Source organism: Carcharhinus amblyrhynchos, chromosome 6 (genome assembly GCF_965287045.1).
Source record: "Carcharhinus amblyrhynchos chromosome 6, sCarAmb.v2.hapA, whole genome shotgun sequence".
Classification (NCBI taxonomy): domain Eukaryota; kingdom Metazoa; phylum Chordata; class Chondrichthyes; order Carcharhiniformes; family Carcharhinidae; genus Carcharhinus; species Carcharhinus amblyrhynchos.
This window is the reverse complement of record NC_137329.1, coordinates 17112316-17127683: the sequence shown is the minus strand read 5'-3', so window position 1 is coordinate 17127683 and position 15368 is coordinate 17112316. Positions and strand designations below refer to the sequence as shown.

Sequence of the window (15368 nt, the reverse complement as noted above, 5' to 3'; positions counted from 1 at the left end):
CATTGTCAGAATAGCCATTCCACAACACGGTGGCACAGTGGTTAGCACTGCTGCCTCACAGTGCCAGGGACCCGGGCTCGATTCCCGGCTTGGTTGACCGCCTGTGTGGAGTTTGCACATTCTCCCCATGTCTGCATGGGTTTCCACTGGGTGCACTGGTTTCCTCCCACATTCTGAAAGACATGCTGGTTAGGCTCATTGACCCAAACAGGTGCTGGACTGCTCCGACTAGGAGAATTTCACAATAACTTCACTGCAGTGTTAATGTAAGCCTTACTTGTGACTAATAAATAAACTTCTAAAAAAACTTTAAAAGGAATACAATCAGGACATGGAGTGCAGAGATTCACAAAGGTGATTAATCACCACCATTTAAAAGGGAAGTAGGGATGGGCAATAAATGATGGTCTTGCCAATAACACCCACAGCTCATTAATCAAGAATTACAAAAAAAATGGACTTGTAGGTATGCAGGTATTGGCAGGTTTTCTGTTTTTATCTACAGTGAGAGCTATGAAGTCTGGTGTATTGCAGTGTACATTGTTGGTCATGAAAACTCCCAGTAACATCACCCAACTCAGCTCTTGTCTCAATGCTTTGAAACCCTCATCCATACCTTTGTTACCTTGAGTAAGAAGCTTCACAACACCAGCTTAAAGTCCAACATGTTTATTTGGTATCACAAGCTTTCAGAGTGCTACGCCTTCATCAGGTGAATGGGGTTTGTTACCTCTAGTGGTTAGCACTGCGGCCTCACAGCGCCAGGGACTCAGGTTCGATTCCCGACTTGAAATAGGAGAAATAGGAGAAATAGGAGCAGGAGTAGGCCATCTAGCCCTTCGAGCCTGCCCCGCCATTCAATAAGATCATGGCTGATCTGTCGTGGCTCAGTTCCACTTTCCCGCCCTCTCCCCATAACCCTTAATCCCCTCTCTTATCAAAAACCCATCAACCCGCGTCTTAAAAATATTTAGCGAGGCAGCCTCCACCACTTCAACGGGCAGAGAATTCCAGAGATTCACCACCCTTTGAGTGAAGAAGTTCCTCCTCAACTCCATTCTAAACCGCCCCCCCTTTATCTTGAGGCTGTGCCCCCTAGTCCTACTGTCCTTTCTGAGCGGGAAGAGTCTCTCCACCTCTATCGTATCCATCCCATTCATCATCTTATACGTCTCAATGAGATCTCCCCTCATTCTTCTAAACTCTAACGAGTACAAGCCCAGTTTATTCAGCCTCTCCTCATAGCTCAACCCCCTCAACTCCGGTATCAGCCTAGTAAACCTCCTCTGCACTCCCTCCAAGGCCAAAATATCTTTGCGCAGGTGCGGCGCCCAAAACTGCACACAGTACTCCAGCTGCGGCCTCACCAATGCCCTATACAGCTGCAGCAAGACCTCCCTACTTTTATATTCAATCCCCCTCGCTATGAAGGCCAGCATCCCATTCGCCTTCCTGACCACCTGCTGCACCTGCAAGCTGGGTTTTTGCGACTCATGCACAAGGACCCCTAGGTCCCTCTGCACCGTCGCCTGCTGCAGTTTTTCGCCACGTAAGTAATAGTCCTTCCTACCATTATTCCGACCAAAGCGGACCACCTCACACTTGCCAACATTAAATTCCATTTGCCATTTCCTGGCCCATTCGCCCAGCCTATCTAGATCCTTCTGCAGACTCTCCACACCCTCCGCACAATTTGCCGTTCCCCCAATCTTGGTGTCATCAGCAAATTTCGACACCCTACACTCGGTTCCCTCCTCCAGATCATCTATATAAATGGTAAAAAGCTGAGGCCCCAGCACCGACCCCTGGGGCACTCCACTAGTCACCATCCGCCAATCCGAATAGCACCCGTTGACCCCCACTCTCTGCCTCCTATTTGACAACCAATCCTCTATCCACGCTAACACCCTACCCCCAACTCCATGTCCCTCGACCTCTGTGTGGAGTCTGCACGTTCTCCCCGTGACTGCATGGTTGTGCTCTGGTTTCCTCCCACAGTCTGAAAGACGTGCTGGTCAGGTGCATTGGCCATGCAAAGTTCTCCATCAATGTGTGCGAATAGTGCCAGAGTGTGGCAACTAGGGGATCTTCACAGTAACTTCATTGCACTGTCAGATGACTTGTGACACTAACTAACAAACTAAAAACTTGACCATTCCAATGCTGGCCTCACACACTCTGTACATAATAGCTCATCCAAAACTCTGCTAAGTGTACCTTACCTCACACCAAGTTCTGTTCACTCATCACCCACTATGCTTGCTGACTGACATTGACTTCTGATCCAGCAGATCCTTGTTTCTGTAATAACTCAGGAGTCAGCTGTAATGGAACGATGCTTTATTGCAGGAAGTAAAAGTAAAATCACAAACCTGTGGTCAGCATACAGGTGGACTCGCTCGGGGGCTTGCTTTATAAAGGGCACAGGATACAAGTTCCACCTGTTAAGGTAATTGCCTATCACCATGGGAACTCATATTCTACGGGTCTCACTGGGAGATCAGTCAGGGATTCCCATGTAAGTCCTGGAGGTTGTCACAGTTTCCATAGCCTACCAATGCCTTGTCCCCTCCAACTCTGTAACTTCTTCTGCATTACAATCCTCTAAGACACTTGGCTTCTTCGACTCTGGACTCTTCCATATTCCGACATTAATCACCTTATTGGTGACACCTTTCAGCTGTCTAAGTCCGAAGCTACCCAGCATCCTCCACCACCCCACCCAACTCCAATTCCCTTCTCCACTACTCTTTTAACACATGTAGCTCTTTGGCCAGATTTTAGTCACCAGTCCTTAATGTCACTTTATGGGGTTTGGTGTCAAACTCAGCAACTTAGCTCATTTAACTAAGTTAAAGGCACTATGGAAATGCAAGTTCTTGTTGTAAGAACTACAGAATTAGTTAAAGGAGACACTCACAACCAGGTAGGCTGTGAAGACAGAAAAATAAATGACAAGTTCTAAAAGTTTACTTATTAGTCACAAGTAGGCTTACATTAACACTGCAGTGAAGTTACTGTGAAAATCCCCCAGACATTAGGGTGAAAATCCCACAGTGCCAGGAACCAGGGTTCAATTCCTGGCATGGGTCACTGACTGTGCAGAGTCCGCATGTTCTCCCCGTGTCTGCGTGGATCTCCTCCGGGTGCTCCGGTTTCCTCCCACCGCCTGAAAGACATACTTGGCCATGCTAAATTCTCCCTCAGTTTACCCAATCAGGCGCTGGAGTATGGCAACTAGGGGATTTCACAGTAACTTCATTGCGGTGTTAATGTAAGCCTACTTGTGACACTAATAAGTAAACTTGAGTTTCCCACCATAGATATAACTTACTGCTTTTTACTATTTTTTTATTTTGACAGCAGGTGGTGCCTCACATTTATGATTTGCAAATGATCATCTTGGGTTTGTTCATGGTCGGCAACTCTATCTCATCACAGACAAACTACTGACCAGCAATTTGGTCCAATGTTACTACGAAGTGTCAATGGCATTCATCCACCTGGCTAAGATTTGTTTGATGATGAACTTGAGCTGCAACAACCCTCCCTCATTGCCCCTTCCTTTGATAATTGATTTGATTTGATTTATTATTGCCACATGTATTAGCATACAGTAAAAAGTATTGTTTTTTGCACACTGTACAGACAAAGCATACTGTTCATAGGGAAGGAAAGGAGAGAGTGCAGAATGCAGTGTTACAGTCATACCTAGAGTGTAGAGAAAGATCAACTTAATGCAAGGTAGGTCCATTCAGAAGTCTGATGGCAGCAGGGAAGAAGCTGTTCTTGAATTAGTTGGTACATGCCCTCAGACTTTTGTATCTTTTTCCCAACGGAGAAAGATTGCAAGAGCACAGTGGTTAACACTGCTGCATCACAGCGCCAGGGTCGCAGGTTCGATTCCGGCCTCGGGCCACTGTCTGTGTGGAATTTGTACGTTCTTCCTGTGTCTCTGTGGGTTTCCTCTGGGTGCTCGTTTCCTCCCACAGGTCAAAGATGTGCGGGTTAGGTGGATTGGCCATGCTAAATTGATCCTAGTGTCGGGGGATTGACTAGGGTAAATGCGTGGGGTTATGGAAGTAGGGCCTGGATGGGATTGGGTCGGTACAGACTTGATGGGCCGAATGGCCTCTTTCTGTACTGTAGGGATTCTATGATTCTATGAACGTAGAACATAGAACATTACATCGCAGAACAGGCCCTTCGGCCCACGATGTTGCGCCGACCAGTTAAAAAACAATGACCCACTAATCTAAACCAATCCCTTTTCGTCCATAAACCTATCCACGGATCTCTTAAACGCCCCCAAACTAGGCGCATTTACAACTGCAGCAGGCAGGGCATTCCAATCCCTCACCACCCTCTGGGTAAAGAACCTACCCCTGACATCCATCCTATAACTACCTCCCCTTAATTTAAAGCCATGCCCCCTCGTGCTAGCTTTCTCCATCCGAGAAAAAAGGCTAACACTGTCCACCCTATCTAAACCTCTAATCATCTTATATGTTTCAATAAGATCCCCTCTTAGCCGCCTTCTTTCTAGCGAAAACAACCCCAAATCCCTCAGTCTCTCCTCATAGGACCTCCCCTCCATACCAGGCAACATCCTGGTAAACCTCCTCTGCACCCTCTCCAAAGCCTCCACGTCCTTCCTGTAATGTGGGGACCAGAACTGCACACAATACTCCAAGTGCGGCCGCACCAGAGTTGTGTACAGTTGCAACATGACGCTGCGTCTCCTAAATTCAATCCCCCTACCAATAAACGCCAAGACACCGTATGCCTTCTTAACAACCTTATCTACTTGATTCCCAACTTTCAGGGATCTATGTACACATACACCTAGATCCCTCTGTTCATCCACACTATTCAAAGTCCTCCCGTTAGCCCTATACTCAACACATCTGTTATTCCTACCAAAGTGAATTACCTCACACTTCTCCGCATTAAACTCCATTCGCCACCTCTCGGCCCAGCTCTGCAACCTGTCTAGGTCTCCCTGCAAACTATGACACCCTTCCTCACAATCTACCACACCTCCGACTTTGGTGTCATCAGCAAATTTACTAATCCACCCAACTATACCCTCATCCAGATCATTAATAAAAATTACAAACAGCAGTGGCCCCAAAACAGATCCCTGAGGCACACCACTCGTAACCGAACTCCATGACGAATATTTACCATCAACCACCACCCTCTGTCTCCTATCTGCTAGCCAATTCCTGATCCAATTTCCTAGACTACCCTCAATCCCATACATCTGCATTTTCTGCAGAAGCCTACCATGGTGAACCTTATCAAACGCCTTACTAAAATCCATATATACCACGTCAACTGCCTTACCCCCATCCACCTCTTTGGTCACTTTCTCAAAAAACTCAATAAGGTTAGTAAGGCACGACTTATCCGCTACAAAACCATGCTGACTATCTCCAATCAATTCATTACTCTCCAAATAACTATAAATCCTATCGCTAATATTTTTTTCTAAAACCTTGCCCACAACAGAAGTGAGACTCACCGGTCTATAATTCCCGGGGAAGTCTCTGTTCCCCTTCTTAAACAATGGGACAACATTCGCTGTCCTCCAATCTTCCGGTACTATACCAGAGACCAACGACGACCTGAAGATCAGAGCCAGAGGCTCTGCAATCACCTCTCTTGCCTCCCAGAGAATCCTAGGGTAAAGAGGTAATGAAGGTGAAAGAGAGAATGTCCAGAGTGTGTGGGGTCCTTAATTATGCTGATGCTTTTCCGAGGCAGTGGGAAATTTAGACAGTGTCAATGGATGGGAGGCTGGTTTGCGTGATTGCTTGGGCTTTGTTCATGACCCTTTGAAACTTTTTGCCATCTTGGACAGAGCAGGAACCATACCAAGCTGTGATACAACCAGAAAGAATGCTTTCTATGGTGCACCTGTAAAAGTTGGTGAGAGTTGTAGCTGACATGCCAAATTCCTTGCCCCCTCTCTGAGATTTGAATACTTAGTTCTCAGATGTACCTTTGAGATTTGAACCCATGTCTGCTACAGCCACAGGAAATTTTGGCACTTAGCGCTTTGATCGATGTGATCTGGAACAAAAGAGGTCACAGGTATAGGTTGTGATGTGGAGATGTCAGTGTTGGACTCGGGTGTACAAGGTGAGAGGTCACACAATATCAGGTTTTAGTAAAAGATATTTTATTTATCAACTCAGTTAAAATATAACAAAAAGAATTAGCATTACTTTTACCAATTGAAATATTTAATCATGACACGTATAATTTTTAACTGCTATCTATTTATATTATTTCCAATTTAAACAATATCCCTGTGAGCACCTCTTCAGAATCGATTAGCAAGACACACAGGCTTAGGTGAATTCTGAGTTTTCCAGCCTTTTAACCCCTCTGGACAGACATACAAAGAGACATCAGTCTTCTGATTCCTAGATAGCAGCCTCCAGAGAAATACTTGTCTTCACACAGTAGAACTCCAGTGAGACAGAGAGTGAAAAAATACCTCTTGTCTTTTGCAGACCTCTGGAGAAATACCTCTTTTCCAGCAGGTCCCCAAACTTCAATTTCCAGGAAGAGAGAGAGAGAGAAAGAGCTACTGCTCTTTTAAAATTCAGACTTCAACTGCCTGCTTTTTATCTCTCTGTAAGCCTAGCTCCACTCATTGATAAGTTTCTTTCTATTCTTCATAGAAAGGGTTTTGAATCTGTGGAATTCCCAGCCCAGTGAAGCAGTTGAGGCTACCTCATTGAATGTTTTTAAGGCAAGGATAGATACATTTTTGAACAGTAAAAGAATTAAGGGTTACGGTGAGCAGGTGGGTAAGTACAGCTGAATCCACAAAAAGTTCAGCCATGATCTTACTGAAAGCAGAGCAGGCTCGAGGAGCCAGATGGCCTACTCCTGCTCCTAATTCTTATGTTCTTATATGTCAATCAACCTAATCAAACCTGACTCTGAAATCCTAGGGAACAACTGTAAGAATAACAATGATGCAGTAGCCCAGATTAAAACAAACAGTCCAATAATTAGGAGTAATTAACCTTCTGCAGTAACAGTAAGTGGGTCAGTAGCTTAGACAATGGGGAACATGACCAGAGTTGAAGTATAAACCAGTCCCTTCAGAAGAAACATGGCACAAATACGTTTCTTAAAGGCACAGTATTATCACAAAATCAAACACCATCCTGAGGTGGAATTATCTCACTGTTGCCTCACTGTCACTGGTTCAAAATCCTGGAACACCAACGTCTGCACATGGACATGGTGGCATAGTGGTGAGCACTGCTACCTCACAGCACCAGGGATCTGTGTTCGATTCCTGGCTTGGGTCACTCTCTGTGTGGAGTTTGCACATTCTCCCTGTGTCTGCTTGGATTTCCTCGGGTGCACCGGTTTCCTCCCACGGTCCAAAGATGTGCCGGTCAGGTTGATTGACCATGCTGATTTACCACTTAGTGCCAGGGGGACTAGCAGGGTAAATACATTGGGCTATGGAGATAGGGGCTGAGTGGGATTATGGTCGGTGCAGACTCAATGGACTGAATGGCTTCCTTCTGCACTGTAGGGATTCTATGACTGCAGTGGTCCAAATAGCTTGCTGCCACTTTTTGGTAATGAGGAATGGGCAAAACTTCTGGCTTCACCAGTGATATCTGTATTCCATGAATGAATAAGCAAAAAACTCATCAAAAGATCATTTGAAATATCAGGTCAGCCTGATCAAGAATTTGTTTTCACTTTCCAATGTCTGAAACAAGAAAGATTTGCATTTATATAGTTTGTTTCATGGTCACTGTACTACACTTTTCAGCTGATTAGTTACTTTTAAATGCAGTTATTGTTGTAATGTAGAAAGTGTGCCATCCAATCAGCACACAGTGAGTTCCCACCAACGGCGATATGATAATGGTCAGATAATCGGTTTCCGTTACGTTAGTTTGGGGATAACTTTTGACCAGGATACTGGGAATTCTCTGTCATGGCCAATGCTCCTATGAAGTGCTTTGAAGCATTTTATTGTGTTAAGGGTGCTGCTCAAATGTAAGTTATTATTGTTGAGTGAGTTTTTTTTGCAACTTGATGCGATAACAGTAGGGAATGGGCTGATTCTCATACCACCACCATTCCCCTCCCTGGCCCCCTGCTGGGGATGTATTTGGTCATGTGAGGGAGTTAAAGTATGACTAATGGCTAGCCCACCTTCATGCTCCGATCTCCATAGTGCGGGAAATGGGTCAGGCTCCCACTAGTCCACTCACCCTGAGGCCTATTGAGGCCCTTAAGTGCCAACTCGGGTGAAAAAGCAAGAAGAAAGAGGGGAGTTGCTCTGCGTGCAATGAGAGCATCCATCCCCACCCAGGATTGTGCTGCCCTTTAGTCTCCAAAACCTGACCCACATCCACCTCCCACTTTGTCCCAGGGAACCAGACATCCCCCTTGTCCAAGAATGCCAGATTGACCTGATCCAGTATCCAGGCCCAGGCAGTCCCCAGTACCGAGTTCCAGTGGAGTTCAGTGACCAGCAGCTCAGGAGGATGGGACTTCCTTCCATTGCGGGGTGGAAGTCCCACAGTGAGCTTGTTAAGGCCATCCTAAGATAGGCACCTGGCTATGTCAGTCAGTTTGCAACTGGGGTGCGGGTGAGCACTGGGATATAAATTCACCTCAATAAGATTTATGCTTCACAAGTGCCTAAGTGAGGTGGACATTTGAATACATTTAAAGTTTGGGTGCACATGATTTCTCCATGTAAATAACAAAGTCATGATACACAAGACTGAAATGTCTGGGCAGTTTGAGGATGGACTGGGCAGTTGAAAGGCTGGCAAAGTGTCACAGGAAGGCAGTGGCATGCGAGCGGCAAGGGTGGTGTCAGAGACGCATCTGATGCCTTCCTATGGCGTGCCATTTTGCCAGTGGGAGCAACGTTGGCATTTTGGGAGTCCAAATAGGGCCTCTTTTGGCTTACACTGGGAGGGCCTGTCACCATGTGGTGAGACCACCAGGTTAACCCTGATGGCTCCTAGTAGGTTCCAGGAGGCCCCTCCTTCCTGGACACTCCATGGCCCATGGAGGTGGTCCCTGGTGGCAGTAACTGCCCACTAAGCAATGACCTAGCCACCACTCAGTGATTGTCCCCCAGTCCTCCTCTAGCAGTCACTGGTGCCAACCCTGCTTGCCCCTTCCTGCGGGGTTCTTGGTCAGTCGGGGGCCAGCTCCATGCATTGCAATCTCAGCAAGCACCCTGAGTGGTAGCATGGCTGAGGTCGCTGAGCTATGAGCACTCTGATTAGATCTACATCTCTTGGGTGTGGGGTGGGAGGGGGGAATAGGGTGTCAGTAGTGCTATTTTTAATTGGATGATGGTCCCAGCATCAACAATATGGCATGCTGGGTCTCTGAAGAGGGATCATCTTTCACTTTTGGCTCTGGCAAGGAGATCATTCGGCCCATTACAGCTGCATCAGATCTTTGAAGAGCATCCATATTCGGAACATGATAGAAGCTATATGCTTTAGTGAGCAAATAAGAAGACCACCCTTCTGAAGTAAACTGCTTAGTGACTATTTTGTAAATAAGACGTTGAATGACTTTAACTTTCCTTTTCCACCTCTCTGCAGAAACGCGAACGGACAGAGCGAAGAAATTATTTAGGCACTATACAGTTGGATCCTATGACAGTTTTGATGCCCTAAGGTAGGATCTACAAGTTAGTTCTCAATACTTGCTTTTAATTATCTGGGTAACACTGTCCAAATGTGTCGTTCCTTCCCAAAAACTGAATTCAAAAGGTGTGTCAAAGAAAGGGACACAGGTGTGCCTTGAAGTAACCAAACATTTAGGGCATAACTTTACACCAAATTTTGATGAACTTTGACTTAACAAGCTCTGTCCCATACCTGAGAAATCTTTGGTACAACCTCGGCAAGTAAATGGTTAACACATTTGTGGAGTCTTTCTCTGAGCACCCTTTTGTCAGAAGGTGAAGTGTTGAAATGGGTCTGTGTGTATACCATGACACGGAAGATATGGTGTGGACTGTTTGTTATCAGTTGTGTTAACTTCAATTGAACTGGATATCAGATGGATTTTAACCCTCACAAAACCCATTCATCGAGGTACACGGTCCCACAGTGCACCATGATGCTACCTAATTAGCAACACCTAGCACTTCCCCACCCAGGGACAGATTTCCATCTTGAATAAACTGCTTAATATCCCTGAGACAGGTCGTCGAAGGAACGTTGCAGAAATTCATTAAGCTTTTCACCTGCTCTTACTGTCATCAGGATATAGATAGATAGGCTGGAAAATTGGGCGGAGAAATGGCAGATAGAATTTAATCCAGATAAATGCAAAGTGATGCACTTTGGTAGAACTAATGTAGGGGGGAGCGATACAATAAATGGCAGAACCATCAAGAGTATAGACACACAGAGGGACCTGGGTGTGCAAGTCCACAGATCCTTGAAGGTGGCATCACAGGTGGAGAAGGTGGTGAAGAAGGCATATGGCATGCTCGCCTTTATAGGACGGGGCACAGAGTATAAAAATTGGCATCTCATGTTACAGCTGTATAGAATGTTGGTTAGGCCACATTTGGAGTACTGCATCCAGTTCTGGTCGCCACACTACCAGGAGGACGTGGAGGCTTTGGAGAGAGTACAGAAAAGGTTTACTAGGATGTTGCCTGGTATGGAAGGTCTTGGCTATGAGGAGAGATAGGGTAAACTAGGGTTGTTCTCCCTGGAAAGACAGAGAGTGAGGGGAGACATAATAGAGGTGTATAAAATTATGAGGGGAATAGATAGGGTGAACAGTGGGAAGCTTTTTCCCAGGTCGGAGGTGACGATCACGAGGGGTCATAGGTTCAAGGTGAAGGGGGTGAGGTTGAACTCAGATACCAGACGGATGTATTTTACATAGAGGGTGGTGGGGGCCTGGAATGCACTGCCAAGCAGGGTGGTGGAGGCGGACATGCTGGGATCGTTTAAGACTTATCCGGATAGCCACATGAACAGACTGAGAGTGGAGGGATACAAACAAAACGGTCTAGTTTGGACCAACGAGCAGGGCAGGCTTGGAGGGCCGAAGGGCCTTTTTCCTGTGCTGTATTGTTCTTTGTTCTAACAGTGAACCCCAGATGAATGTTTCTGAGCGAACTCTAGTGACTCACATTTTATGTGCATCAAACGCTGAACAATTTGCAATTTTCCTGGTTGCTTTTCGTTTTGTCGTGGTTAAAAATGCAAGAGTTACCTTTGGCCAAATCACAGAAATGTTAAGCACAGTCAGCAGACATTGGGGCGGAAGATCTTCATCACCGTTAATAAATTCTGCTCAGGAGAATAGAGGAAAGTAAAAAATTGCCCTGTGTTTCCTTTGGTTGGAATTATTGAATGCTGGCTCCCTTGGTCATGGATGTGATCTTGAACATACAGTAATGTTTCAAGCCTTGAATAAATTTGTATAATTCTCAGGTTAGAATTCAGGTCCTCGATCAACTACTTGTGTGTGCAATCGCATGCAAGGGTACAAAGACAGAATGCTAGAAACTGCTGAAAGATTAGCTGACATAATTGTAGGGCATCCCCCCATTCCACTATTTTAACATAGCGATTAACCAGTTAGTTCAAATGTGTTAAAATAGCACAAATTCCTAGCCTTAAGATTATTCAACACTTGTCGTAATGTACCTCTGTGCTGGCAATGTTCTGACAGAAAAATCTATGCTCATTCGGGGTAGCATACGTAACCTATTGTACATCGCAGTGGGCTCACATTATGAAACAAAAGCCAAGCAACTTGTCCAAGATTACAAAACAGAATAAGGTTACAGCCTGTATTTAATGCATCACTATTAAGCTTCCAGTATTCACACTGTCAGTATCTAGAAATGAGAAGTCTCTTTCAAGAGTGACCCACTCAAACTGCAGCTTATGAATCAATATTTGTTCTTCACTTATCATAACCGCTGTCTGAAGATGTTACAAGGATGTTCATTAGCCAGAGTGCAAAAGCATACTTAACCTGAGGAAATCTGAAACTAAAACAGAAAATAGTCATAGAATCCTATAAGGTCATTGAGGCGATTGAGTCTACAATGACCACAAGGGCCTATCCCCACAACACCATGCATGTACCCTGGCTAATCCCCATGGACATTAAGGGGCAATTTATCACGGTCAATCCACCTAACCTGCAGGTGTTTGGACTGTGGGAGGAAACCCAGAGCATCCGGAGGAAACCTATGCAGACATGGGGAGAATGTGCAACCTCCTCACAGACAATGACCTAAGCCGGGAATTGAACCTGGGTCTCTGGTGCTGTGAGGCAGCAGTGCTAACCTCTGTGCTGCCCAAATGCTCAGCTTGCCCTGCAGTGCGAGTGTGAGAGAGAAAGAAAATTAATGTTTCGGATCAATTCATCTTATACTTATAAAATTCTAACAGGATTAGATGCAGGGAGGATGTTTGCGATGGTGGGGGAGTCCAGAACCACGGGTCACAGTCTGAAGATTCCAGGTAGACTATTTAGGACAGAGGTGAGGAGGCACTTCTTCCCCCAAAGAGTTGTGAGCCTGCGGAATTCGTTACCATAGGAAGTAGTCGATGCTAAAACATTGAATGTATTCAAGAGGCGACTAGATATAGCACTTGGGGCGAATGGGATCAAAGGTTATGGGTAGAAAGCAGGATTAGGTTGTTGAATTGGATGACCAGCCATGATCGTAATGAACAGTGGAGCAGGGTCAAAGGGCCAAATGGCCTCCTCCTGCTCCTATCTTCCATATTTCTATTAATTCCTTTCCACTGAGGAAAAGGGGATTCCTTACAAAGCAGCCAGTCATAGGATTTTAAACAGGAGCATGAAGGAAATGAAGCACTAGAGGTCCAAGCACTGCAGAATGGCATTGACAGAGAACAGCAGCTTCCAACGGGCTGAGGTTCAACAGGGAGGTAACAGATCTCCAGCCATCTGCCGCACAGAGATCTGCCAGCTTTCACTATAGAGATATCATTGGCAGTGGCAGCCAAAGCTCTCCTCTCTCTCAAAGTTAACACTTCCAGATCCTTTCAGGCCAGCAGGAATGCCAATCTTGAGGGTAGTGTCAATCTTAACCCTGTGGTCTCAGTCTCATCTCTGAGTCAGAAGATTGCGAGCTTTGCCTGCTCTCTCCCTAAGCCTCCACACATGAGCGCATAATCTAGGTCGACACTGCAGCGCTGTGGCAGAGGGAGCACTGTGAGAGATGTCTTTCAGGTGAAACTTGAAAAACCTGAGCCCCTCAAGTGGAATGATACTATTCAAAAAGGAACCGCAAAGTTCTTTGTGTGACCTTGGCTATACTATAGTCAGCAGCATAAAATGCAGGAGAAGTGCAACAGGTCTGACATCAACTGTGAAGAGAGCCAATGTTTTGAGAAGGGTCATTCAAACTCAAAACATTGGCTCTGTTCTCTCTCCACAGATGCTGTTAGACCTGCTGAGGTTCTCCAGCATTTTCTGTTTTTGTTTCAGATTCTGGCATCCACAGTGTTTTGGACTGAATCATAGAATCATAGAAACCCAACAGTGCAGAAGAAGGCCGTTCGGCCCATCGAGTTTGCACCAACCACAATCCCACCCAGACCCTACCCCCATATCCCTACATATTTTACCCAATAATCCCTCTAAGCTACGCATCTCAGGACACTAAGGGGCATTTTTTTAGCATGGCCAATCAACCTAACCCACACATCTTTGGACTATGAGAGGAAACCGGAGCACCCAGAGGAAACCCATGCAGACACAAGGAGAATGTGAAAACTCCACACAGACAGTGACCCGAGCCAGGAATCGAACACAGGTCCCTGGAGCTGTGAAGCAGCAGTGCTAACCACTGTGCTACTGTGCCACCCATGATATATTATGTTTTTACCATAAAACATTCTGCCTGATTCTTTAGAATTGCTGTTTGTTGAATCTCACTATTCAAGTTAACATCGGAAAACGGCAAACAGGAAACAATTTTTTGGTCCATCAAACCCGACCTACATGTACACAAAAGACCTACTTTATTGTGCTGCATTACAATAATAACTGCATTTCTAAAGTCCTTCAGTGGCTATTCAGCACTTGGGACATCTGACAATCGTAAGAGCCACTTCCTATTAATTGATGTGCTTCTTTTAAATGAGCAAGTCAAGCTCTTCCAAGCCTAGCCTGTTCAACCTTTCTTTATAAGACAACCTATCAATTCCATATATTTATCCGGTAAACTTTCTCTGAATTGCTTCCAATGCATTCCCATCATAAGGAAAGCAATGCTGTTCACAGTTTCCCATATGTGATATGACCAATGCCCTGTACAACTGAAGCATAACCTCTCCTTAAGTATTTAATTACCCTCGCAATAAATAATAACATTCCATTGGCTTCCATAATTAGTTGCTGTACCTGCAATACAAACATTTTCCAATTCATGTGCTAGGACACCTAAATCCCTTTGAATTTCAGAGCTCTGCAATCTCTCACTGTGTGGCTAATATGTTCTTTTTTCATTCTTCCTGCCAAAATGGACGATTTCCCACAATATATTGCATTTGCCAGGTCTTTGCCCATTTACTTAACCTACCTAGACTATAGATCACAGAACCCTACAGTGCAGAAAGAGGCCCTTCGGCCCATCGAGTCTGCACCGAACACAATCCCACCCAGGCCCTAGCCCCATATCCTTACATATTATACCCACTAATCCCTCTAACCTACACATCCCTGGACACTAAGGGGCAATTTTTTTTTAAGCGTAGCCAATCAACCTAACCCGCACATCTTTGGACTGTGGGACGAAACCAGAGTACCTGGAGGAAACCCACGCAGACATGAGGAGAATGTGCAAACTCCACACAGGCAGTGACCCGAGCCAGGAATCGAACCCAGGACCCTGAAGCTGTGAAGCAGCAGTGCTAACCACTGTGCTACCATGCCGCCCATATCTATATCCCTATGTAGCCTTCTCCAGTACTTTTTACATAGAACATTCTCAGAGGCTATTCTCAGAGGATTCTCAGAGGCTATTTCCCAGGGCTGAAATGGTCACTACGAGAGGACACAGGTTTAAGGTGTTGGGGAGCAGGTACAGAGGAGATGTCAGGGGTAAGTTTTTCACTCAGAGGGTGGTGGGTGAGCGGAATCGGCTGCCATTGGTGGTGGTGGAGGTGAACTCGCTGGGGTCTTTTAAGAGACTGCTGGATGAATACATGGGATTTAATGGGATTGAGGGTTACATAGATAGGCCTAGTAGGTAGGGATATGATCAGCGCAACTTGTGGACCGAAGGGCCTGTTTGTGCTGTAGTTTTCTATGTTCTGTGTTCTAAC

The 15368-nt window shown here is 45.5% G+C and overlaps 1 protein-coding gene across 2 annotated transcripts in view; it reads left to right on the top strand.

Annotated features, from left to right (window-relative positions):
* The window catches only part of shank2b (SH3 and multiple ankyrin repeat domains 2b), a 919901-nt gene that overhangs the window by 508269 nt on the left and 396264 nt on the right, over positions 1-15368 (top strand). For both annotated transcript variants that reach the window (XM_080189952.1, XM_080189951.1), the window contains exon 15: positions 9627-9702. In XM_080189952.1, the coding sequence (XP_080046078.1) occupies positions 9627-9702 (76 nt within the window). The remainder of the gene's footprint in view (positions 1-9626; positions 9703-15368) is intronic.